Consider the following 24,965-nt stretch of genomic DNA (forward strand, 5'->3'; position numbering starts at 1 on the left):
GGCTATAATCATTTGAATAGAAGTTCAATTGTATAAATGACTCAAATGCTCCCATGCTTGACTAATGTTAATCCAGTGGATTCCTGTTCCTGGTTACTATAATCTTTATAAGCTGAATGTGTACATAGTAGTATTTCAGTAGCAAAGAAGTCATTTTTGTTGATGTTCCTCAAAAATTCAAATTTGTGTCTCATTTGTGGAGCATGTGAGTCTTAAACTCAGCTAAGAATAGTTAAATCAGCTCATACTTACAATTGCTTATTCTATTACAGGTTGTTTTATATTTGATCATCATTTAAGTATCATTTTATTTTTTAAATTTTTTTTCAGGGCATGGGCGGGCAGTTTGAGTACTTTGGATTGTGGATAGACCAGGATTATGGCAAAGGCCATAGTAAGGCCAAGCCTAAGTGTACTACCTACGACAGTCCCCAACTCTCAGGTTCAGAGAATTTTGTCATTGATTGTATAGAAGTCTGGGCAGTTGGACCACTACCAAAGAAAAAGGCAGAGGTAAGACTATTTTTTTCATATATTCTTTTCATTATTTGCCTTGTTTAGTATTTAACTCAGTGTCTAGAAGACCCCTTCCCCCCCCCCTGCCCCCCAAAAAAAAAGGGAGGGGCATGGGTTCGACTCCTGGCCATTTCATACCAAAGTGTTGTCAAAGTAGGACATTCTGCCTTCTAGCTAGGTATTCAACACAAAAAAATGGAGGAGGGTAATTATAATGAGATATTTTCATGGAGGGCCCAATAATTATGTAGCAGTTTGATATGACAATCACAGGCTATGTTTATTTTCTTTTTGCAGTATTTTTTACTTCACTAGGGAGGGGAGGCCCTTTGCAATTATAAAATCAATTTCCTCCTGTGTGTTTTTTCACCATGTTGCTCATTCTATTTGTGCTTTCAGCAATATTTGTGGCTTCTAGTATTTAATCTTCTTGTTTACGTTCTTAAGAATATTTTGAAACCCGCCTGTGGAAACAAAATTTCTGTGTAATTATGTTTGCATAGACTATGCAATACTGGTAAACCATCTTGTATTTTTTATACCTGTAACTGAAGTGGCAACACAAAGAAAATGAAACGTCATTGATTTCATGTAGACTTTATGCCCCATGACTTTGTTGGATAACAGCATGTGTGTTTTTTTTTGTAGGATGATGAGGATGATGAAGGTCGCAAGAGTATCCTCGACAAAGATCCCGAGGCCACTGCACTCCTTGAGCTGGTAGGGAAATCAAGAAAGAGCGAAGGATTACGAGAGGTTGATGACGATGCTACGGCAGACATACCTGAGGTTCATGAACTACATGTACCACACCCGATATCCTGAAGGATCCATGATAATGCTGGTGGGTGTTTCATGAAGCTGTTGGTAAGTTACGAACGACTGGTGATCCTTTCTTAAGCACTAAATCAACACTAATGAAAATTTGGTGTTCAAACTTTACTGCAAGAAAGGATCACCAGTCCTTGGTGTAGAGTTGCTCGTAACTTACAAGCAGTTTTATGAAACGCCCACCGGGTGAGGGTTTCATAAAGCTGTTCGTAAGATGCGAATGACTTCACGCACGACTGGTGACCCCTTCTTGTGCTAGATGATACATCCCTTTGTCATTCATTTAGGACATAAGAACATGTTCCAGTCGTTTCTAAAGTTGTGTGTAACTTTACGAGCAGCTTTATGAAACACCCACCTGGTCTTGATGAAGTGGTGTTGGATCGTATCAACTCAGGCTGAACAAAGAGTACTGAATAGATTTCAAAGTTTCTTAATCATACAAAAAGGATTTTATTTGAGCCGGGGCAAGTGGCATGTCATCCTTTTTGTGATTCTTGATGAATTGTCAATGCTTCATGCTGGAAGGGGAAGTCTTCTCCTGTCCTCTTTTTGTGTGCTCATAGTGGTGGTTATGTCTAGAGAGCTAATAATACAATTTCCCAATCACAGAAAAGTCAATTTTGATTAGAGTTAAGTAAGGTACTAGAGATGTTCCTGTGCTTTATACAAACTGATGAAATGTCAAAAGCTCTCTCTTGTTCCCACCTTGCTTGAAAGCGCACTTTGCATCCTCACTACCGAATTTCTCATCCTGGCTACACGGATGGGAACGACTCACATACAATATCACAAAATGTTCATTAATCTGTTTCGTTTATCATTATTATTACTGTATTATATGAAGTGGATTCCAACTCAAGATAAACAGATGTGCAGGATAAACTTAATTGGATAAACATTAAGATAGATATGAATCTGTAAAAGTTGTAATCACTTTTATGATAACAATGATGTTTGATTTACCTCGGGATGCCACTTCTGTTATGAAACTGTTCTACTGCTGTTATTATACCTTTTTTTTAATTATACATGAACTTCTATGATAGACATTAAAAAAGGTTAAGAAAAGTTATCCACATGCACACAAAATAAGACTGGTCATATATATTTCGATACAATATTGATTTCGAGGCATATATTTAAACTTTAGTTATTTAATATTGCATCTGAATATATGATCTTTACTGACAGTCTTATGTTTCCAGTGATATTCCAAGTTTAATTTATCTTTCTTTCTTTAGTTATTTAATATTGCATCTGAATATATGATCTTTAATGACAGTCATATGTTTCCAGTGATATTCCAAGTTTTAATTTATCTTTCTTTCTTTAGTTATTTAATATTGCATCTGAATATATGATCTTTAATGACAGTCTTATGTTATGATATTTCAAGTTTAATCTCTGTCATTTTGCCTCCGACGAAGATTCTGCTAGGATCGAAAGCTTAGGCCCCTTTTGACTTTCTAATTTACTCCATTGGCTCTCTTTTATTAGATAAGCAGTTTTCAGCAGCTTCTTTTTGCCAAGTTTAATTTATCTCTTTCTTTTCTCTATTTTTAAATGGCTCATTGGTTCTATTTGTGGTTTAAAACATTCCTCTTTGTAATTCTGCCCTCTTTACTGTTTTCTTCTCACTTAAAAAAATTATTTTGAATTCCAATACTAGTGTTATACAGTAGTGTATACCTGTACCTGTATGTACTGTGTATATTTTGTTTTGATTTACTATCAGAGTCATCATTTATTTAGAAATGTATTTATATTCAGTTTACTACATAGTTCAATTGAATTGTCAGGGAGTTGATGATATTAATGTTGCCCAATGTCTACTCCATGTACTATTTAAATCATGGGTTTGAAGGTATTGTTATGTTATCTATGTGCTTTGTATTTAATCTGCATTTCTACTTGATGTGCACATTATCATTAGCTACATTGAATCAACTCATGAAATTAGTGAGATATTTTATTACTGATCTTTGGTCTTCTTCAATCAATTGAATCCTTTTTCCTCTTTTCTAATTATTGAAGTTTGTTTGATGATTGAATTAAAATGAATGTCGATAAATATCTATATTATAGGCTTTCTAGCTTTGCCAGATAGGATGGTATAGTGAATATTCTATAAAGTTGTGCTCAAGCAGGGTGCTACATAACTTTTTAAAAGCACTTGCCCAGTCAGGCAAGTAAATTTTTAAATAGTTCAAATATACTTGCCCAAAAATATATTTCACTTGCCCGAAAAAAATCATTGAAAAAAAAGTTTTACCTCTTCAAAAGAAAGTATTGCGGTTTTATAAACCATTGACCTTTTTCTCTTTTTGACATGAACTGATCTACCTTGTTATTGCCATGACCAAATTTAGGATCAATATCATATCGACCCTAATTTTGGTCATTCTACTGTGAGAATTTTGCTTGCCCAATGCGGGCAAGTAGTTTTGGTCTTTACTTCAAAACACTTGCCTGACTATCTTTTACTTACCCTGGGCAAGAGCTTATGTAGCACCCTGGCTCAAGTTAGTGAATCCTACCACAAAATGCACTACTTCATGCTGAGTGTTGAATGTAGACAACATAACTTCAATGTTCAGAGAAGCAAACTTTATTACCTGACATCATTTATCAGTATCTAAAACCTGGCAGAACATGAATTCTTTATATATGTTCATTTTCTGGGGTTCACTACCTTATGATCAACACTGTATATCATAGTATGAACTGTGCCTTTGCAAGTAAACTAATTGCTCCTCATACACATAGGTCATCTGGCCTTATTTTGACAAAAGGAAGCAAGAGAACTTTAATAGTTTTTAATTGAGTGTACATTTTACCTATTGATTTCTTCTTCCAGGCCAAATGTCATCGAAATGCACTGATGTTATGGTTTCTGAACATTATGCTAATGCATTGGCATCTAAAACAACTGACAATTTTGTTCATTTAAAAGAAATTGTACTTTTGTTACTTGATTCATTTTGCCAAAGTAGGGCAGAATAGCTGAAGACTTATGTACACACCAATCAACATTTAACCCATACCACTCAATGATTTCTAAATATGTATTTTAAAAATGTGAAGTTTGTTGGCATGATTGATCAAGTACATGTAGTCAGATCTGCAAGTGTGAATAATATTTCATCTATAAAGATTATTAAAAGAAACAATGCTGTTAAAGAAACAGCACGAGTACCTCTGGATGTTTAATATTATGAAGTGTATACATGTAAATGTGCCTAGACAGTTGTCTCTTGCCATTCATTTACAATTTCCAAACTTTTGCTTAAAGTTGCAAAAAACACCTTTAAACAGAGTAATGTTGTGTAAGAAAATCTTGCATAAAATAACGCAATGACATCCAATTTAATTACTTGTATTGAGCCTTTTTTTAATAATACAGGTCTCAAACACATGTAATACTATTCTCTATCAGCTATGTCTTTATATGATATTTCTTCATATTCGCTTTCTTGTATATTGATAATCATTAGAAGAGGCTAACAAAGTAACAGTAATACACTGTTTATATCATAGAACATTCATATCTTTATTATGGCAATAGATGAAATGTCTCGAGTAAAATTAATTTAAATACTTATATTTACAGGAACATTCTTCAATGAATAAGTACATTTAATAACAAAATACATTTTCAAAATGAATATACAGTTTAAATTAAAGGTCATAATGAACATCATTAATAAATTTGTATGTAATCTTGTTCATCATACATGAATTAGATATCTGAAAAAATAATGTTACGATCGTGACATTAATCATAGCAACTTCGATTTCAAATTAAGCCCCTTACAGTTGTCCAAAATGCAAACTCAGCGTATAATAGCAGTGGAAGGTCAAATAATGTTTAAGTGCATTATCAAGATTTAGTCTAAGTAAGAATACAAGAATTGTAAAAGAAGAGTAACACCAGTTTTTATAAAGTTCAAAGTATATGTTATAAGCTTGTATGATTGCTATTACGAGATAGTAAACCTTGTGATTAAAAAAAAAGCACCAATGTTAGGACTTTGGATAGTGTGTTCATGAAAAGAAAAGCAATTTTATATCTCTTCATATACTGGAAAGATGGTTAAATCTACCTCATCTATTATTTGCAATACGTTCTGCATACAGAAAATTTGACATTATTTAAAAAATAATTTCAAACAGTATAAATTGAGTACAATAACCATGCACTTGAGATCATAAATCACTGGTTTAGAGACAGTGATTTTCCGTTTTGAAAAATGGTCTTTTCCGTTTTGGAAAATCTGTAATTCTGTTTCAACTTGATCTAATAATGGAAATTCCGTTTTGTCAGTGAAAATGTACACAGCAAAAACCTGAATTCTCTTTGCAAATGTGAATTCCATGAATTTTTACATGGAAAGTTAAGTATAAGAACCAAACGGAATTTCCGTTTATTTACTGGAAAATGGTTGTCCCTGCTGGTTAAATATTAAATGTGGAGTTATTTCACAAAGAGTGAAGTGTGACTATAAATCTCAATGAAATTCAGTTGCGTGTGGTATACAAGAACATTGCTGCATTGGTAAAATTATACTCGAGGCCAGTGCCGGATGTGCCACTGGGTTTCATCAATGGGATCATACATTATCAATTTTTTATCATATTTTTAAATTAATCATGCAATCATCAGAAAAAATGGTATAAAATTGTAAAAGAATATATATTGACTTAAAAAGAAATTATGTTTTGAATACTACTACCTGGGGGTGTTTCACAAAGAGTTAAGTATGATTTAATGTCGCACTAAGCATGACTTTAAGTCACACTTAAAGCTTTGTGAAACACCCCCCTCCCTCATACCATAAAGGTAAACAATCAAAGACATGCAATATTGCCTTTTTATCAACAGTACAACTCATTATTTTATCAAGTGGATTAAATCCACTTTAACGTTTATTATACTTACCAGTAATAGTTCTTATAAAGTGTAACATAACATGGTGAAGAAAAAAAATGTGTATTGGAATGTACGATTTAATTGGTCTTGCAAATAAAATCAAAGTTCTATATTTACTTTGTACAATCTGACTATAAAGTGTGTTGTTATTTCAGTCTTTGTATTGGGACAAACTTTACAAATGAATACATCCAACATGTATTACACTGTAAAAGATGTAGGACAGTTCCATAAAGTTTGTAATCTGACCACCTATATTGGGGACCTTCCTAAATGATTATCTCTGTTCAAGTGAAGACAGAACATATGGGGTCAGGCAAAAAAAAATCCATCATATGATGAATAGGCCTGTAGGTAAATAGTACTATACATATATCGCAGAATGAAATGAGGTGTGTTTATGTACAAATCAATAGACACAATTATCACAGACTAAACAAAAACGGTAATCTAAAGGGGGAAAAAAAAGAAAACTCCACCAAATTACAAAATGCATTCATCTATATAGTGCAACACTGGCTTTCCTAGTAACATTTCAAATACGGTGGGATTTAGGATGATGATGAGTACAATTCCTATATTAAAATAGTAGCTGCAATTGTTCACTTAAACAAAAGTGCCACTTGAGTCAATCAGGGTCCAATAAAATGACCATCCAAGTATTTGTATGTATAAATAAAAAATATTCAAATTTTGCTGTGTTACAACGAAAATTCCGCTGAAATGTTATAATGAAGCAACAATGGGAATAAAAATAATTGTAAGAACTTGGAAATACCACGTGAGACCATAATTTGGCAAATTTTGAAGTCTGGTGGTGGTGATATCAAAAGCTACTGTAATCAAAATACAAGTTGATTCCTGCCAATGTTCAAAACAATACACACCTTGTGTTTAATAATAATATGTTCCATTTGTATAGCGCAGCTACTATAATTGCATACTAGTATACTCTACTGCGCTTGATACTTGGTATCATATTATTACCCCGGCTGTAGCTGAGCCACCGTATAGGTGCTAAAGCATTCAAGGATTAAATCCTACCGGGTAACCATTCACCTCACCTGGGTCGGGTGCAGCACAATGTGGATAAATTTCTTGCTAAAGGAAAACATGCCATGGCTTGGATTCGAACCCACCTCCCTCTGATTAAAAGACGAGAGTCGTAACCACTAGACCATGCAAAAATATTGCATAATTCTATTTAAAAAATTCCAATGTATGGTGTATTTTTCATTAATTTTAAGTTTTAAAGAGCTTAAAGGGGAATCCAACCCAAATAAAAACTTGTTTTTATAAGAAAGAGAAAAATCAGATAGTTGATAGGTGAAAGTTTGAACAATACTGGACAAACAACAAGAAAGTTATGAATTTTTAAAAGTTGTAAATATTAGTAATCACTATACCCATGGAGACTTCAAATTGGCCGCATATGGGATGTCATAGTGATGTAAGGCAAGGACTACTCTTCCATGTACTCCAATACATATTATGGCTAAAATGTCATTTTTCCCAAAAGTTTTATTTCAAATTATATTTTTCTTTCATGAGGACATAAAACAATATACTACCTGGGTTATATTTAGATTACTGCCCCAGGGGAATGGGTACTTAGGAGAAAACCACAAATCCCTGATAATAAAGTACTTGGCCTATGGGAAAGTTGTCCTTGCCCCTTGTCATAATTTACTTAACCAGTTGCCAATTTGAAATCTACATACTATTAGTGATCTCAATTTTAAAGCAGCTATAACTTTCTTATTGCTTGTCAGATTTCTTTCAAACTTTCACCATTCTGTTTAATTTATTTTTCTCCTTCCCAACACAACATTTTATGGCCAAGGCTGGATTCCCCTTTAATCCTATGACACAACGATGCTAGACTGGTCATATCACTTTACATTAAATTTGATTGTAGCAGCTCTTAAAAATACACAAACTAGCTTAATATAATTGTGCATATAATTAATACCATGTTTTTTAAGAGCTATGGTATCTGTGAGATGTGGAAAATGAAAAGCAATTTTTCTGTGCAGCCACATTTCTCGTTGATCACTGTAGCAAGCAACCTTATCTAATCAATATTAACGAACATAGTCAAGTTACATCATAAACCTATCAAGTGCATAGACAATTTGAGTTGCAGATTTTTTTTTTTCATAATACAGTGCAAATAATCTGGTTGACTTTCATTGTTCAAACATACACTTCATTACATCGTTGCTATACATGCCCTTTATAGCTATCTGCACTATTTAACAAATGATAAAGAAGACATTCGATGAAAGAGATAGGAAGAAATGTTTAAAATGTGAACTGCAACATTGAATCAGAGATCACAGCTCAATTTTTAAAGAACATAAATATACTTTCATGACTACATCTAATAGTTACACAGTTGTCTAAACAGGTCTGTGTTTTCCTCAAATTGTGGTTTCTCTTGCAACCTGTAAATAGTTCAGGCCACATCTATCTACAGGATCCCCTTACAGAATCTTTTCTCTTCTGTCTCAGAAATTTGAGGATTACAAGCGAAAAGGTGCCGAGTATGAATCCTGCAGAAAGATTGGTTCTCACTTTATGCTACCTGACAAATGGGCGTTTTATTGTTCAATTCTAAACAAAAGAACAGCATGAACTCTAATGGTATACCACGATATTCACAATCTACATGAACACAATCAACCTACTGTAATTTCAATTCAAAGTGGAATAAAACCACATCGACATTGCAGTAACCCCATCACATTATTGGCCATGACTGACATTGTATCACTTCAAAAGGCGAGTCATGTCGCATATGAAGGTCACTTTCACTTATTATTTTACAGTTAATTGAAATGACTTCCTTTGAAAGCCCTTCGTATCTGAATTACACAGTAACCTCTTGTTCAGTCATGCTGTAAGATGATCAATGAAGCATTCTAGAATAGATTGGCAGTTCTGATGCTGTATGGTGCACCTGTCATATTAATTCAGGGAATTATTGTCTATAGACCTCATGATTCTAGACAATATATATATATGTATATATATGCAAACCTGTATGGCCAAGTGCATTCATTTTTAAATTTTACTTCCATGTTCTATTCTATGTTGAATATTAGAAATATAATCATTGGATGTAGGATTTTATAGGTAACGAAATTTTGGGACACCATAGCAATTATTTAGAATGCTACACTATATGTCCCTTTAAAAAGTTGAAACATTGAATATTATTTTTTTTTCATGGCATAAATGAACCCAATCTGAACACTTGCTCATAAGATTATAATTAGTCAATTGCTTGGTTGCTACTATGTGCAAGCCATGATGTGAGTATTCCAAAGTTGCATTTGAAATAAGGGGGCAGATACATGTTTGTTGTGTACTTCAGGTTTTGACTTAGACCCAACAAAAATTCATAGGTCTCTTTTTCAACCCACATGGGCTACTTCTGACATTTTCAAAAATTATTATTTTAAGGCATTAAAGCTCAACTCCCTTTTAGTTTTCCCTCTGGTAAGGTAGGTGGTTTCAAAACTTGGGTGTTGACATTTTGGTGTTGACCACATTTTTACATCAGCACAACATCAAAAATGTACAAATAGGACTGGTCATAGGGCAAGTCTCATCTGGTGTTGAGCTGACAATGCTGATTTAAATCATTATTTAAACTCTGATTTGGAATTGGAGCAATGGAAGTCAATCTGAATTGTGTTTCCCATATCAATACCAACACTGAACTTGAAATCACCCATCGTGATTTAATGAACTTTTCAGTCAGATGATATACTATGGGAAACTCTTATTCTGCCCATCCAGCAATGGACTTAATGACTTGATGGTTGACAAGATTGAGTGTCATTTTCATGTCTCTCTATAGTCACCAAATCAATTAGACCAGCGCTTCTCAACCGGTGGGCCGCAAAGCTCTCTCAGGTGGGCCGCGAGAAGCTCCAGAGAGAGAAAAAAAAAAATAGGGGAAAAACTATAGTACATGTTATGTCTGATCGGTCTACGTGGGTCAAACAAAACCAAAGCACGCTTTTTTTTTTAGTATCATGCATGTTGCAAAGCATGCACATGCACACTATTATGATGGTTTCGATCTAACTTTGATGTAAACCTCTTCTGCATGCATATTGTGTATGCAGTTAATTGTCGCCCATTTACCGGACATTTGCGAATGCAGATTAGTTCTCAAACTATTTGTTTCCAATGTGCTTCAGAGCTTTGTGTTCCAATTTCATGAAAACAAATTTTTTCATTAAAATGCATGTTTTCTTAAAATTTTGGTACGTGGGCCTTGAAAAAAATCTGAGAGTCAAAGTAGTCCTCAAGTAAAACAAGGTTGAGAAGCGCTGAATTAGAAGCATATTTTTAACTACATTTAGAGCTCACAGTGAAAAAATAATAATTCAAAGTAATTGACTCCTTTAGCAGACAACGAATGTCTTATATACTATAACAAAACATATACATTTATAATATTATCATTTTCTTTTCCATTTATTTTTTTTGCCCCAGCAATTGGGGGTACACAAATTATTGCACCAAAGACAGCTTTAAAATATTTTCTTGTACACTTCACAGCAATCTGAGTACTGTCTACAACACAACACGATCAACAATGGTTTCAGAACATCTAGGCTTTTGGCCATATAATCATATTGGAGATTCCAATGATGGTAGCTTGTAATATAGATCTCCTAGAATACTGTTGACAGTGTAAATGTGAATTATGTTTATTGAAAATTTTCAAAAAAGTTTAAATACATTTTTGCAATCTCCTGCAAAACAAGGACACTCCTACTTCTATTACTGATTCTAATTTTGTTCTCAATACTCTTCAATCAAAAAGAGTTGTATACTTTCCTTAGGAGCATAACACTTCATTTGAAATTCAATTCAATTCTACATCTGATGAAACACAATGCAATTACTGACAAAACACACTCACAAATATTTGAAACACAGAGTAATACTTGTTTGAGATAAATTTGTGCTCAGCATATCGACTCACTTCAAACCTGAAAGTTCTTTTCCATCACGATCTTCGACTGTTCTTGCAGATTATTCAAACAGCTGGCTCCCAAATCTCAAAAGAGAGACTTCCCTCTGACTACCTTGCAATGAAATTTATCTATGCTGCCCTACTCTGACAAAAGGACTCAACTAACAAGAGTGTAATTTCCTTTAAAAGAGCAAAATGAGCCTGTTATTTACATTGATGTCAGTGCATTAGCATGATAGTTAACCAGCTCTCTCATAGCAGCATCGGTGTATTTTCAATGAAATTTTGTCCGAAAGAAGAAATTGATTTGTAAAATGTAAACACATAAAAACTCAAGTTTAGTTGATATCTATCATCTGCTTCTTCTTGTCAGAGTAGGGCAGAATGAACCTGCTACGATCTCACCTAGTCCTCTTCAACCATCTACACTACTCCAATCGCCTAGGCTAAGAATCGGACCAGGATTCTGACTCTACATCGCAGGAGAAACAGTCTCTGAGATAGCTTGGTCTTTAATACTTGGCTTCAAGATGCACCCTCCATACCTCCAGGCTTCATTTCAAATCAAATTCTTCATCATCATCGTCCTCATCCACGATGTCATCACCTCCTTCCGCTCCTCCTACCGGTCCCATCTCACCTGCCGGTACCGCGGCTGCTGCTATCTTCGGCTTCGGCCTGCTTCCTCCTGGGACTCGTAAACTTTTCGCTAATATGACGTACTGCATTCATGATGGAAGAATATAAAATGGAAAGGATGATGAGTGATCACTATTGAGGTTTAATAAAAATACGTTTTGAGCATATATGACAACATTTTTACAGATTGACAGACATGACCAAAGAACGGAATGGATGTTTTAACTTGTTGCAAATTCTGGATAGACAATTTGTTATAATGACAGGCACTTGGTTCAGCATACATGTATATCTCACAGTGGGACTATGGTACTAAAAAAAGTATGGTTTTGAGCAGTCAAGACATAATGTATAACTTCATGATACTATAAAATGTTTAAATGCGAATCTTTTATCCTCTATTCATGTTAACAACAACAAAACTTTCAAGTGTAAAACTTTCAACAACAAAAATTTTAAGTAAACAACCGAACAAAACATTTTAATAAAAATCTACACAAACAGCTGTATAAATACAGGATGAGACCTTGAGTTGATGGAACTGATAGACTTAAGTACGGTACTCACAACATTATCCATATATTTGAAGAGTGGAAGATTTAAGATCTGATGAAAGGTATCTTCATCCTGTTTATCATAAGCATCTAAGAGACAGGCTAACGCTGATGCTACATCACTCTCAGCATAACCTTCAAACCTGAATATGAAACAGAAATGGAAATGATAGTGCGGTGAAACCTGCATATCTATACCACCAAAGGTAAACAAGAAAAGCGGTCTTTGTTGGATAGATTCATTTAATTCATGTTTCAAGGTGGAATGATATTCAAGGGGAAAAGACTTGTGGTCTTTATAGACAGGTGGCCCTTCCGTATAATGTATGATATCAAAGCAGGATTGATGAGGAGGATGGAGATGTCGGCGGCGGTGGTAGTGATGGTGGTGGTGATGATAATGATGATCAAAGATGATGATGATGGTGGTGATGGTGAAAGATGGCGGTGATGATAATACTCATGACGACATTCCTTTTATACAACACCTTAACAACAATGATACATCAAAGTGTTTCCAAATTTATGATTGTATTTGAACTTAGTTGTATTATATCTGCTTATTTACTTTTTGTTGATATAAAATTAATCCAGACTGAAATGTAGATTCTACATCAGTTGCTGACAATAGTAATTAAAAGAATGACATATCTGAGATAAGCTTTGATTGATGGAAAAACCATGAGTTCATAAACTTCATATTTTCAAAATACAGTATACTGAACTGTTTCTTCAAATATTCTCCTTCAAAAATTATTTTGAGTAGAGTCAAAACTAGACAGGACACTTGAAGCATCCTCGGTTCTATCATTAGTATTAATTAATACACCCCCTCTCTTCTATTTTTGCTTTTACCTTTTTAGGCAAAATTTGCTTCCTCTTTTTCACATAAACAGGTTTTTTTTATTTTTTATTTTTTTATTTTATTTTTATTTTTTTCCTACTATATAGTCTTATGTTTTTTTTTCCCGTCACACCTAGCGGATTACAATATCAGTTACACCATATGTGTATTTATATTTTTTCATATACATTTCTTTTTTGGATATATCTATATACATATCACTTATAGATACATATTTACACTTACCTTCTTCTCTTAGTTTGTTTAATGCTTTATCTTATATACTTATATGTCTTTTGCACATTATCAGTTGTTCCCCATTCTTTTTTTCTTTTTTTTCCACCACTCTTATGCACCAGTTTATTATGCCTTTCTTTGTAACCTGTTTGACCCACCTCTCACTAATTCTCTTGTTATTCATCCCTCTATCACTGTTTTGTTCCAGATCCTGTTTGATGTTGCCTACCTCATTATCTTAATCCCTCTTGGCTTGAGGTCTTTTACTGGCCTTACTTACACTAACTTCCCTTTGTGTCTGCCTACTCCTTTTCTTTCATCCCTTTCACTAACCTGATTGGTCTTCTCTACTCATTAATGCCCCTTTTGTCTCCTTGTTTCTAGTGTTGCTGTAGCTTGTTTGTGGTCTATATTATGGTTGTTCCACTTTATATGTTTGTCATTTTGCCTCCGACGAAGATTCTGCTAGGATCGAAAGCTTAGGCCCTTTTTTGACTTTCTAATTAGTATTAATCAACGGTTCAGCACTCAATAACACAAGCACATTGAGCAAACATTTAATGACACAATACAAACCTACCCCATTGCGATGTTACATATTTTATCCGCTGCAACATAGTCTCCTCTCTTTAGATGAACAAGAACTAATGCTGAAACCGTCTACAATGAAATGATACAAATAATAACATCAAAACCAATCGTATCTGTTCATAACTTGGCAAAATCAATTTGAAATCAAGTATAGGATAAAGCAAATTCTCTGAATAGCCATTTGAACTTGTTGTTGTTGATGGCGCTTTGATGAGCTTGTGCCTAGTGCACCGATTGCCGCAGAGATCTTATCATTTGAACTTTTAGATAAGGATTTTAAGAGGTACAGTAGCCACCAAGGCACATTCAGGAAATAAATCAGAACATATTTTCTGCACCAATCAACCTTTGAAGGTCAAGTCCATCCCAGGAAAATGCTGACTTTAATAAATAGAGAAAAATCAAAGTAGCATAGTGCTGAAGATTTCATAAAAATCGGATGTAAAATGAGAAAGTTATGACATTTTAAAGTTTCGCTTATTTTTCACAAAACAGTGATATGCAGAACTAGGTGAGTCAGTCGATGATGTCCATCACTCACTATTTCTTTCGTTTTTTATTGTTTGAATTATACAATATTTCATTTTTTATAGATTTGACAATAAGGACCAACTTGACTGAACCATATAGTATTAAACAATGCTAATTCCACATGTTCAGGGAGGAATTAATTGTTGTATCACTTGACATTGACAATGAGGAGAAAATTAGAATATTTCATATTTCATATAATAAAATACAAAAGAAATGGTGAGTGGATGACATCATAGCCTCCTCATTTGCATACCAGCCAGGATGTGCATTTAACTGTTTGGGAAATTAAGCGAAACTTTAAAATGTCATAACTTTCTTATTTTATATCCGATTGTGATGAATTTTTCAGTGTTATGCTTGTTGGATTTTTCTCTTTTTATTCAAATCAACTTTTTGTTGGGGTGGACTTGTCCTTTAAGTATAAAATTACTGTTATTGAATTCATTTAGTGATTTCAGTATATAGGCCTACAGTCACACTATGACCAGTAATGCTTATAATCTGTATCTATGAACACTCAATAAATCTAACAATACAATCACGAATCAATTCAGAATCATATCTACTTCTTAATTCATTCTAGCTATTTTTTAAATTTATTTTGTGTACAAATGTGAGTCAGGTACACACATCAATCTTTATAGAGGATTACTTGATTAGGGTTGTAAAAGACTCGAAACCCCCTGCAACCCTATACTTGATCAAAAATTATTCCTGAATATTATTTCTGAAAAAGGAGGAGCTTCTCACTCGATTTGTTGCATCGATGTCACCTAGATCACGCCTGAGATCTCTCTCTCTTGACAGTATCTTTGATGCTTCATCGTAATCTTGAATCTTAATTAGAATACGCGCTGACTTTCCCAAGAAGTCTACAATCTGACGTGGCCGATCTTCCAACTGAACAAGAACAAAGACATAAAAATCAAATTTCACTTCGTTATCCAATCCATCGAGTATTTGGTTACAGTGACCTCTCCTTGCGGTTACAAAGTGCTCAACAATTTGCTTCACTAGATGTTGGGCACTCGATAGTGACAACATCTTAACGTAGACCAGTTGAGGAAAAAAACAAAGTTCATTAACAAAATAAATGGACATTCAATAGCTTCTTGAACTGTTATGGAAAAGACCTGAACATTGTGCATACAAATTGCTAGAACTATATTATGACCTTAATATAAACATTTCAAAGGAAAAGGATGATAATTTGCTTGTTAAAAAATTGTGAAAGAACTAGAAATAACAGTACATAATAAAATTACATCCGTGAAACCAACCTATTTTAATTCCGATTTCAATGAAAACATTAGCGTTATGCCTGATATTGTTTTTTTCTCTTTCTATTCAAATCAACTTTTTGTTAGGGTCAACTTGGCCATCAAATATGATTGTGAAATGGAATTACATTTAGGCCTATATATTTGTTTAACATAGCAATCATGAAGTAGCAGTCTTCTACTGTTTTTGCTGTTTTAATCCTAGATGAAAAGATATAATTACCTCAACAACATCACAAGCTTTTTGATATAATTCTAATGACATCCTGGGATTGACGGTTTCCATCATTCTGTATGTGACAGAAATATTTAAAGTAGAAGTCATCAAAATATGCAAGCAGCAAATGATATACACATGAAATGAAACTTATGATGTATGAGTGAATATGAATATATACCATGTGAATTTTGTACATATATATATTTTAATTACACAGAGTGATGTTGTACATGGTACATTATGAGTTGGGCATGTAATTATAAACATAGAATATCACTAAGAATTTTTTTTTTTATCAAATCGTTCACTGTAGCACATTCTATTATTGACTCTAATACCGGTAGAAATGTTGAAGATTAATTACATATCAATCTGGTAATAAAACTTTACTGTCGGTTCATATCATAAAAGCTTCACTTTTGAATGGATTCTTCTATTTCCAGATCTATTGACAGATCTCTCCTTAAAAAGTGTATAATGATAGTAAAAAAATGTTTATATACTTATTTCATCACTTCCCAGTTACATGTATGCCACCAATGTATACTTTACAACAATTTTGTGTTTGAAATTAATAAATTAAGATTCAAAATTTGAATTAATTTTCTTTTTTAAGAAAGGGTGGGATGGTAATCAGAAACTTTAATGAAAAGAAATCATATGAAACATAAACTTACTTAGCAGCCTTTTCAAGGCAAATAGCAGCTGTATCAGGCGTTCCATGCTCTGTGTATAGACTTGCTGCTTTCTCAAATAATCCCATCACTTCACCCCAATCTTTCAGATCCTGTATAACAACAAAAAATAGTATACAATGATAATTCATCTGTGTTGGTAAAAGATATTACAAAATCATAACTTTTTATCTCAAAACACAAACAAATCTACCTCAAAATGTTTGGCTACTGTAGCCTTTATAAATTTTCTGGTGTGTTGCAAACAAAAGATGAATTCATAAATATTCAAATCTTGTAGGTATAGTGACTATGGTCACTATAGTCATTTCGTTCTACACTCTTAGCATTTGTTATAAATAGTAATACTGGTATGACTAACATGGAAACATCTATTTACTTTGTGTCAGAAAACTATGCTGAAATAGTAAGGATATAAATAAAAATAAAGAATGGATTGAAAACCAGTTCCATACAACATTTATCAAAGGTGAATGATGAATTATGAAAGAGACACATTATGTGATTATGAATGACAAAGTCACAAATCTTACCCTCATAATGAAAGCTGCATGTTCATACTGCTTGGCTGCATGAAACAAACTGTATTATGATCAATATTCAGGAAAAAAGAGACTGAATGTTACAAATTAAAAAAAGATTAAATTAATTTGTTTGATAATACTGTGTATTGAAATAATTAAATCTAGCCACAATTCCAAGTCTAAAATATAAATTACTACTTCCAGAATATACTTATAGAACAACCCCCCCCAAAAAAAAGTGGAATTTAATCAAAATCCAAGGGTCTGAGATTAGTCTACAAATGTAGACCCACACCTGCAGAGTGTGTACCACAGTTGATGTAACGAGTCTACAACAGACTAGGTCTACTGTGGCTGCAGATTGTTTCGCTCGCCCTTTCAGGCTGGTTTGCTTTGCAAACCAGCAGCACGCGAACCTCACGAGCCATCCAGAGTCTGCATAGCAGACTAGTCTGAGATCATATGAATAAGCCAAATAGTCTAGCACAGGCATATAGCACCTGAAATAAATTGAGACTGAAGTTTTTAACTTGAATTATTTCCCTCAAAAACTAGAATTATTAAATGCGTGCAATTTTGAATTTTAATAAAAACTGAGCAAATTTTGATTGACCCTCATATACATAGTAAAATAGCTAGCTTATAAGCAAGATGTAAAAAAATAATGTAATAAAGTCCTGAACCATATCTCCTATACACAAATGAAAAGGATACGCATCGTTGTTTCTATGAGCACCTGCAGCATTGATATACGCCCTCTTAGCTTCTAAAGGCTGCTTGGCATTCTTCAAACATATAGCTGTTATAAGGGAGAGGCAAAAGAAGCAAAGGGAATTTAATCATCCAATTTTGTACATTGTAATGCATTTAGATTTCATGTCTTGTCTTGTCTTTCCGTTAATGCCCACAATCATTATATTGATTATTATGGCATATGAACGTCAAGTCTCAAGATTGACTTGACCTGAATTTTGCCGGAATCGGCAGGTGCAATACACCGGTTGAACACCCTATTCTTTGACAAATAGTGTATTGGTTTTAACGTGCATAGGTTGTGACTCTCCTATACACGGGACCAACATTTGCGTCCCCCCACTTTTTTCCAAAACTGTGTACAAAAACGTAAAAATGACCATAGGATTGTGATTTTTTGCATAGTCAGCCCCCAACTTTTGGCTCAGCCCCCCCCCCCACTTTGAAAACCGTTCTGCGGCCCCTGCATATGGTAACAGTAACGATAAATTCAGTTCTACATGTATATACCTAGATCTATTGCATATCATCTACCATTTTCTTGAGGTGCTTCCAAATCCAAAGGTACTTGGATAGAATGGTTAATTACATAAAAGAAGAGGCAGAGAAAAGAATAGATTCCAAATACCATCAAGAGCTAGCCAATACTAGAGAATCAATGGATCCTGCATCCAGAACTGAACCTTATGGGCAATTCCACAGGTTGGTGGACATGAGCTTAAAAATTCAAATTCAATATTTTCTTGAATTTTTTAATACTTTAAGTCCTTCATGCATGATAGTTCCAGGAACAAGAAATAAAAAGTTTATTTTCATATGTATACTTTGGAAAAAAATTGTCAAAACTTGTGTCTTCCATTCTGTACCAAAATACAAGAAAAATAGTGAAAAATGAAATATACCTTATTACCATTTTGTTATTGCAACAACATACCACTTTATATATTTCTGAAGTTTAGAAGAGTCAAATTACCTAAAATACACAACAGCTTTTCAAGTAAATTTGTAGTACTCATTCAAAAATGAATATTGCAACCTGCTCAGGTGATGTAACGTGAGTAACCGAAAAAACTGACTTTGTTTTCTGAGAGAAAAATTCTTCACAGTTAATTGGTGGGATTTTAAATTCTCTTCCTTCAAACAATCTTTGACACAGTGATGACTATCAAAATCATTAAAAAGTACAATTTTTTATAAAAATGATGAAGAAAAACTGTAACGTGAGTAACTTTGTAACGTGAGTAACCATCATGTAATGTGAGTAACCACTAAAAATTATGCAGTTGGGTAACATTTTCTGTGGGATGTCAAGTTTTAAGTCTCATGGTGAGTTGTGAAGTTATTTTTGATTAATTAAAAGCAAAATGAGGGTACACCTCTTTGATGTGACTCTTTGTTCATCAAAATATCAGTGGTCATACAATCACACAAAAAATTAAATGTTAGTAGAAGTATTCACAATGCGAGAGTGCATTAGTAAGACTTGGTTTCGATTAACCAAACTTTAAAGAGTGTTCGAACAACACATTGAATGTCCTTACCTAACCCTATCTAGGCTGGGGTATTTTGGGAGTTAATATGGCCCCGGGGGGGGGGGGGGGGGGGGGGGTGGGTGGGGCCTCCTAGGCCCCCCTTGAGATCTCGGCCATTGGCCGCACGATCATGCCGAAAATTTGCACGCAGGTTGTCTTGGACATAATCTACAATACTATACAGTAATTTATTTCATGCAAATTGGTATTAAGCAATTATGCTAATTTATGCATAATTAGTAAGCAAAATCATACTTTTCCCTCTTACTCCCTAATAAAGCTCCAATTGTTCCAATTTTTTGTATAAAATCTCTTTTTGATGTTCCTAGCAATGAATTTTACACACATTATTGAATTTTTAATGACATTTGTGTTGTTAACCATACATGGACAAAATGTAACATGAGTAACCGTAACGTGAGTAACCACTTTATCTGCACCCCAAGTAAAAACCATGTGTTCTTTATTTTTTTGATTATGTACAAAGTTTGTCTCCCTAATGTACTTCTTTGAAATGGATATAATCAACTTTCATAAAAGCCTTGTATGAGGAGACTTTTCACTTATGTCGACTTTTCATTTTATGCATGTCCAAATCATGTAACGTGAGTAACCGACACATTCCAAAGATTTGCCAGGAGCATAATAAAATTTCCCAAGTTTTTTTTTATACAAAGGATAGTCAGACTGTGTACTTTGTTGTGATATTAAGGAGATGTTTAGTTCCTATCAATAATAATGGATTTATAGCTCCAAGTATGAGTCAAGGTGTCTCCAAATGTAACGTGAGTAACCGTGGAATAGCCCTTATCATATACCGTACCATAATCTTACACTGATGATCATTTTTTTATAAACTATAATTTCATTATTATACTTACCAGCTTGTTCATATTCATGAGCTGCACTGCCAAAGTCTGGTTTCCATTTGAAGAATGACGTCTTCAAGCTGACGTGAAAATCAAAATGAATCACAACAAAAAGAAAACATGGTAATTTATGAATTAAAAGAATAGAATAAATCAACAAAGTGATCTGAAAGTTGAAACTCTGAAAGGAGTTGATTCACAGAAAGAGAAAGAACACTGAACTTCTGAAGCATGCATCACATTTACTTAGTTAGACTAGAGTAGTCTAGATTGATGCTGAAAAATTATTTGAACTGCAAGTCAAAAATTACTTAATAATAATATGCTCCAAGGGGCCGCACCGAGCCTTTGAACTCAAACCCAGCCAGGCCGCCTCGGGCAAACATTAGATACTATCGCAGAGCCAGAGTGCATCCGCTCGTCTACTTTATTTAATAACTTCGAGCTTCGCAAAGCGTAGGCAGCGATCCTCAATCACGGCCACGGGGAACTAGCCGTGGCAGGAAGTTACACACACGGCCAGCAAGCAGGGTCTGCCGTACGGTATCAAGAGAAGCAAGAGCAAATGAATGAAAATGCTGGTCTTCGAAGTCACGGATTGACGACAATTTTGCATTTATTGATACATCCAACAACATAAATACACATCAAGATTCTGCACTGATAACGGATCAGTAGCTATCAAATTAAAGAGACAAAAGACACACAATTACCTCTTTTCGGCCGCCTCAATATGCTCCTTCGCCTCGGAGATCCTTCTTGCATCCGCCATGATTGTAATGATTGTTTTCGTTAGTCTGAGGTCGAGACCGATTATTTATAGAGAAAGGTGATTAATATTTGGGATGACACCGAGCAAGCATCCTATAGTTGTTGTTTTACGAGCGGTGCATATCCCCATCGATTCGCTGACTAATCATGTGGAACTGATGACGTGGAGGGAGGTAACGACTGGAGCTGAAATATCATCAGTTCGATGTCAGACGGATGCCTTCCAGCTCATCATTACTAAATCAACATCACGATCCTTGATCCTTAGGCCTTGTATGGATTAGTTTTCTACCGAGGCCTCACCGTACCGAGGTGCTACAAGGATAATGAGGATGATTCTTTTATGCTAATCAGACAATATGTTAATAATAAACGCCAAATCCTCTGTGCGAAATGCATACAGTGCAAGAGAGAGAACTACCGGTACCCTATGTAAATATACACAACAACAAAAGTAAGTCCCCCTTGAACAATCATCAATAATTTCCGAACCAGTGCGAGTTTTTGATATATTTTTACATGAGCGTGTAGGAAATTTTATAAGCTACCATCTGAGTAAATGTTGTGGACATATTTTACGTCATGCTTCAGTGAGCACCGTCAGAAGGCAAAAATGTCACTTTTCGAAAGTCACAAGCCAAATATCATGACTTTGATTCCATTTTAATGGAACTGATTCCGCATTCTCATCATGAAAAATAGTCAGAAGGCTTGTAAAAGGTACTTTCTAAAAGACGATACAACTTTTTTGGCTAAATTTCACGGTTGAATAAACACAAGTCCAAATTTGCTGTAATTTGAGTTTTTACACATTTTTATCAATAAAAATGATAGAATATGATGACAATAATTTTTGGGAAGAGTATCTTCATCAATATTCATCATTTCACGATTCAATGAACATTTATTGTAAACAAAAAATACGATTTTCAAATATCATAGGCAAGTATTGTTTCATTTTGGGAATTGAAACTGATCTTTTATCAACTTGTTCGTTATGTTCATGACCAATTAACATGCTTCAATGATTCAAAGGCGCTTAATTAAACATTCACGCTTGAATGAACATGTGGAATGTGATTAGCTCTTTTTTACGTTATTGGAAAAAATGCAATTTGTAACTATGGATATCTGTCACAAACCTCCTTGCATGGTTCATTTGATTTGATTTTTATGAAAATCCCGATGTTTAATGCATCAGTGAGCACACGATATTCGAAAATTATGCAAATGAGAAGAAAGTTCAAGGCCTTGGCCCCACTCTGTGCCGTATCGAATTGTTATTTTGGTGTGCGCACCTTTTGGATAGCCGTTACTCTGAAGCCATGTGCGAAGTTTCATGAAATAACTGTCGGCAGAAGTAACAAAAACCGTCCATGAAACAAACCCTTATTTCATATTTGTTAAAATTTTGACTTCATCTCTCATAGACTTGTGTACATTATGGGTGCATATGTTTAAGAATAAGTAACCCCTTATTCAATATGGTGGAACTTTTTTTCAAGGCTGTCTTTAGCAATGTCATTTGGCAGCAATGTTTATCAACCTATGGGCAGAATTCTGTGCAAAAATGAAATCGATTTGTTCATTTATGGATGAGTGAGCAGTGAGCACGCATCAAAGTGGGAAAATTGGTATTTTCAATGTCACAGACTCATTTTAAAGGGTAATAAGGTGAATATTGGGGGCAAATTCGGTTTCAAATGTGACTTTAATTGCTGTTGTTTTTGTCATCAATAATTTCTATCACCACACACTTTCCGAACTTCTAACATTTTCATGGTTGAGCGAGCACATTCGAAAACTTAGGAATGAATACTCTTTATACTGCATAAATGTATTCTTTTCCTAACAATTTCCCATGATGAGTTTAATTTATGGACAAATAAGGGGTGGATCCAGAATTTAAAAATGGGGGAGGGGCCTATAATTGGGGGAGCCACCAACATTTTCAAATGTTAATATGACCTAACAAGTTGTAGAGGATACTACCAAAACCCCATATGATGATACGTCACAATACAGGGGCCACGGAACGGTTTTCAAAGTATGGGGGAGGGACTTGGGGAGGGACGTAGCCAAAAGTGTGGGGGGGGGGGGGGCTGGCCATGCAAAAAACACAATCGTATGGCCATTTTTACATTTTTTTTACATGCGTTTGGAAAAAAGTGGGGGGTCCCCAGCCCCCCCCCCCCTTACCCCGCTTCTGCGGCCCCTACAATATTGTGCTCACTCAACCATGAACATACGATATCAAAATTGTGTGTGGAGTGGCTAAATGATGGATAGTAAAATGGCATTAACACCATAAAATGCACCTAACAATAACTTTTGCCCAACTTTGTATTTGCAAAATCTGAAAAACGACTCTTGTGACTTTCAAAAATGGTCATTTTTAATTCAATCTTTAATTACTCATGCATGACTCAACTGATCAATCTCATTTTCCCCTAGGAGTTGCTTAATGAGTGTAGAAAACCACCTATGAAATATCATATCTCAAAATAATTCCGTTCAAAAGTTACAGCAATTTGATTTAGGGGGGACTACTTTTTTTGTTGTGTATATAAAGAGGGATAAAGATCTTCTGGTTTAACAGAACAAAGCAGGCCTACAACATAACACAAACTATGGACATACATTTCAGGAAAATCATGCATGACAATTCATAAAAAATAGCTATTTCACTTGCTCTCTCTCATTTCAAAACTTAAGTTAGGATAAATATAAAATTCATTCATACCCTGACCCATTCCACTTCAAATTTTTACTTTGTTTATCACAAATCCACAGCCACAACATCATATCCGGAGGATATTGGTTTTTTTTTTTTTTTTTTTTTTTTTTTTTTTTTTTTTTGGGGGGGGTATTGATCAGGACTATAGTATTGATCATTGTCCACCACAGGTCATTCATCTTTGCTATCACTGGCATGCATGCCCCATCCACCCCCCCCCCCCAAAAAAAAAAAGTTTCACGACCAGGACAAAAATTATAAAAAGACTCAAGAAAGAAAATGACATGACGATGATAAGATCACTTTCTGAATATTAAGTTTTATCACAAAATCATTTTCATTTTAAAGAGATTTTCATTTTAAGAGATTTTCATTTTAAAGAGACTGAAAAAAAAATGCTCGCTTACTTCGCTCGCTCTTGATTTTTACAAAATTTTGTCACACCTTGTGCCACCTCATATTTTGTGGTTCATATCGCTAATCATTGCACTATACGGAGATACGCTCCACGTTCCGATGATAAAAAAAAAGACCTTTTCACCCCCTCCCTTGCGCGCATCATTAGTGAGACACATATCCTCTAAATAAATTTATTTATTTATCTATTTATTTATTTATTCATATTCCATAAATTCTCAAAGTACATTTCATAATAAATCATTTACAGTAGAAATATATCACCTGCATGTGCAGTTTTGAAACGTACAAAATGAAAACAAGTGGAGGTCCTATAACGGAAGGGGGAAGGGGGGGGGAGGAAATGAACAACTAGGGGAAAGAGGAAAAGATCCCGGGGAAAAGAATGAAAATGGGGAAAGGAGAGAAGACGTGAAGAGAGAGAGAAAAAAAAGTAATAAAAGAGCTGGAGGGGGAGGCGCCAATTTTATATACGACCGGGGGGCAGCA

At 34.4% G+C, this 24,965-nt stretch overlaps 2 protein-coding genes across 4 annotated transcripts in view; one reads left to right on the forward strand and one right to left on the reverse strand.

Annotated features, from left to right (window-relative positions):
• The window catches only part of LOC129254522 (MTOR-associated protein MEAK7-like), a 16,766-nt gene extending 10,360 nt beyond the window's left edge, over positions 1-6,406 (forward strand). For all 3 annotated transcript variants that reach the window (XM_064114025.1, XM_054892986.2, XM_064114030.1), the window contains 2 exons: positions 331-513; positions 1,165-6,406. In XM_064114025.1, the coding sequence (XP_063970095.1) occupies positions 331-513; positions 1,165-1,341 (360 nt within the window). In that variant the 3' untranslated portion in view covers positions 1,342-6,406. The remainder of the gene's footprint in view (positions 1-330; positions 514-1,164) is intronic.
• LOC129254521 (gamma-soluble NSF attachment protein-like) lies at positions 5,508-21,800 on the reverse strand. Its single transcript, XM_054892983.2, has 10 exons — positions 21,265-21,800; positions 20,564-20,631; positions 18,112-18,196; positions 17,407-17,455; positions 16,856-16,965; positions 16,182-16,248; positions 15,429-15,578; positions 14,134-14,213; positions 12,486-12,615; positions 5,508-12,001 (listed from the first exon to the last, which is right to left on the reverse strand). Exons 1-10 carry the CDS (start codon positions 21,321-21,323, stop codon positions 11,834-11,836), a joined length of 966 nt encoding a protein of 321 aa, XP_054748958.2. The 5' UTR covers positions 21,324-21,800; the 3' UTR covers positions 5,508-11,833.
• Positions 21,801-24,965: the final 3,165 nt, after the last annotated feature.

The sequence above is a fragment of the Lytechinus pictus genome, chromosome 2, assembly GCF_037042905.1.
Source record: "Lytechinus pictus isolate F3 Inbred chromosome 2, Lp3.0, whole genome shotgun sequence".
NCBI lineage: Eukaryota > Metazoa > Echinodermata > Echinoidea > Temnopleuroida > Toxopneustidae > Lytechinus > Lytechinus pictus.

Excerpts from the sequence above, each read along its gene's own strand:
- LOC129254521 (XM_054892983.2), bottom strand. The coding sequence starts at position 21,323 with ATGGCGGATGCAAGAAGGATCTCCGAGGCGAAGGAGCATATTGAGGCG. Across the intron at positions 20,632-21,264 it reads ATTGAGGCGGCCGAAAAGAG|CTTGAAGACGTCATTCTTCA; the intron begins GTAATTGTGTGT and ends TTTTCACGTCAG. Across the intron at positions 16,966-17,406 it reads ATGCAGCTTTCATTATGAGG|GATCTGAAAGATTGGGGTGA; the intron begins GTAAGATTTGTG and ends GTTGTTATACAG.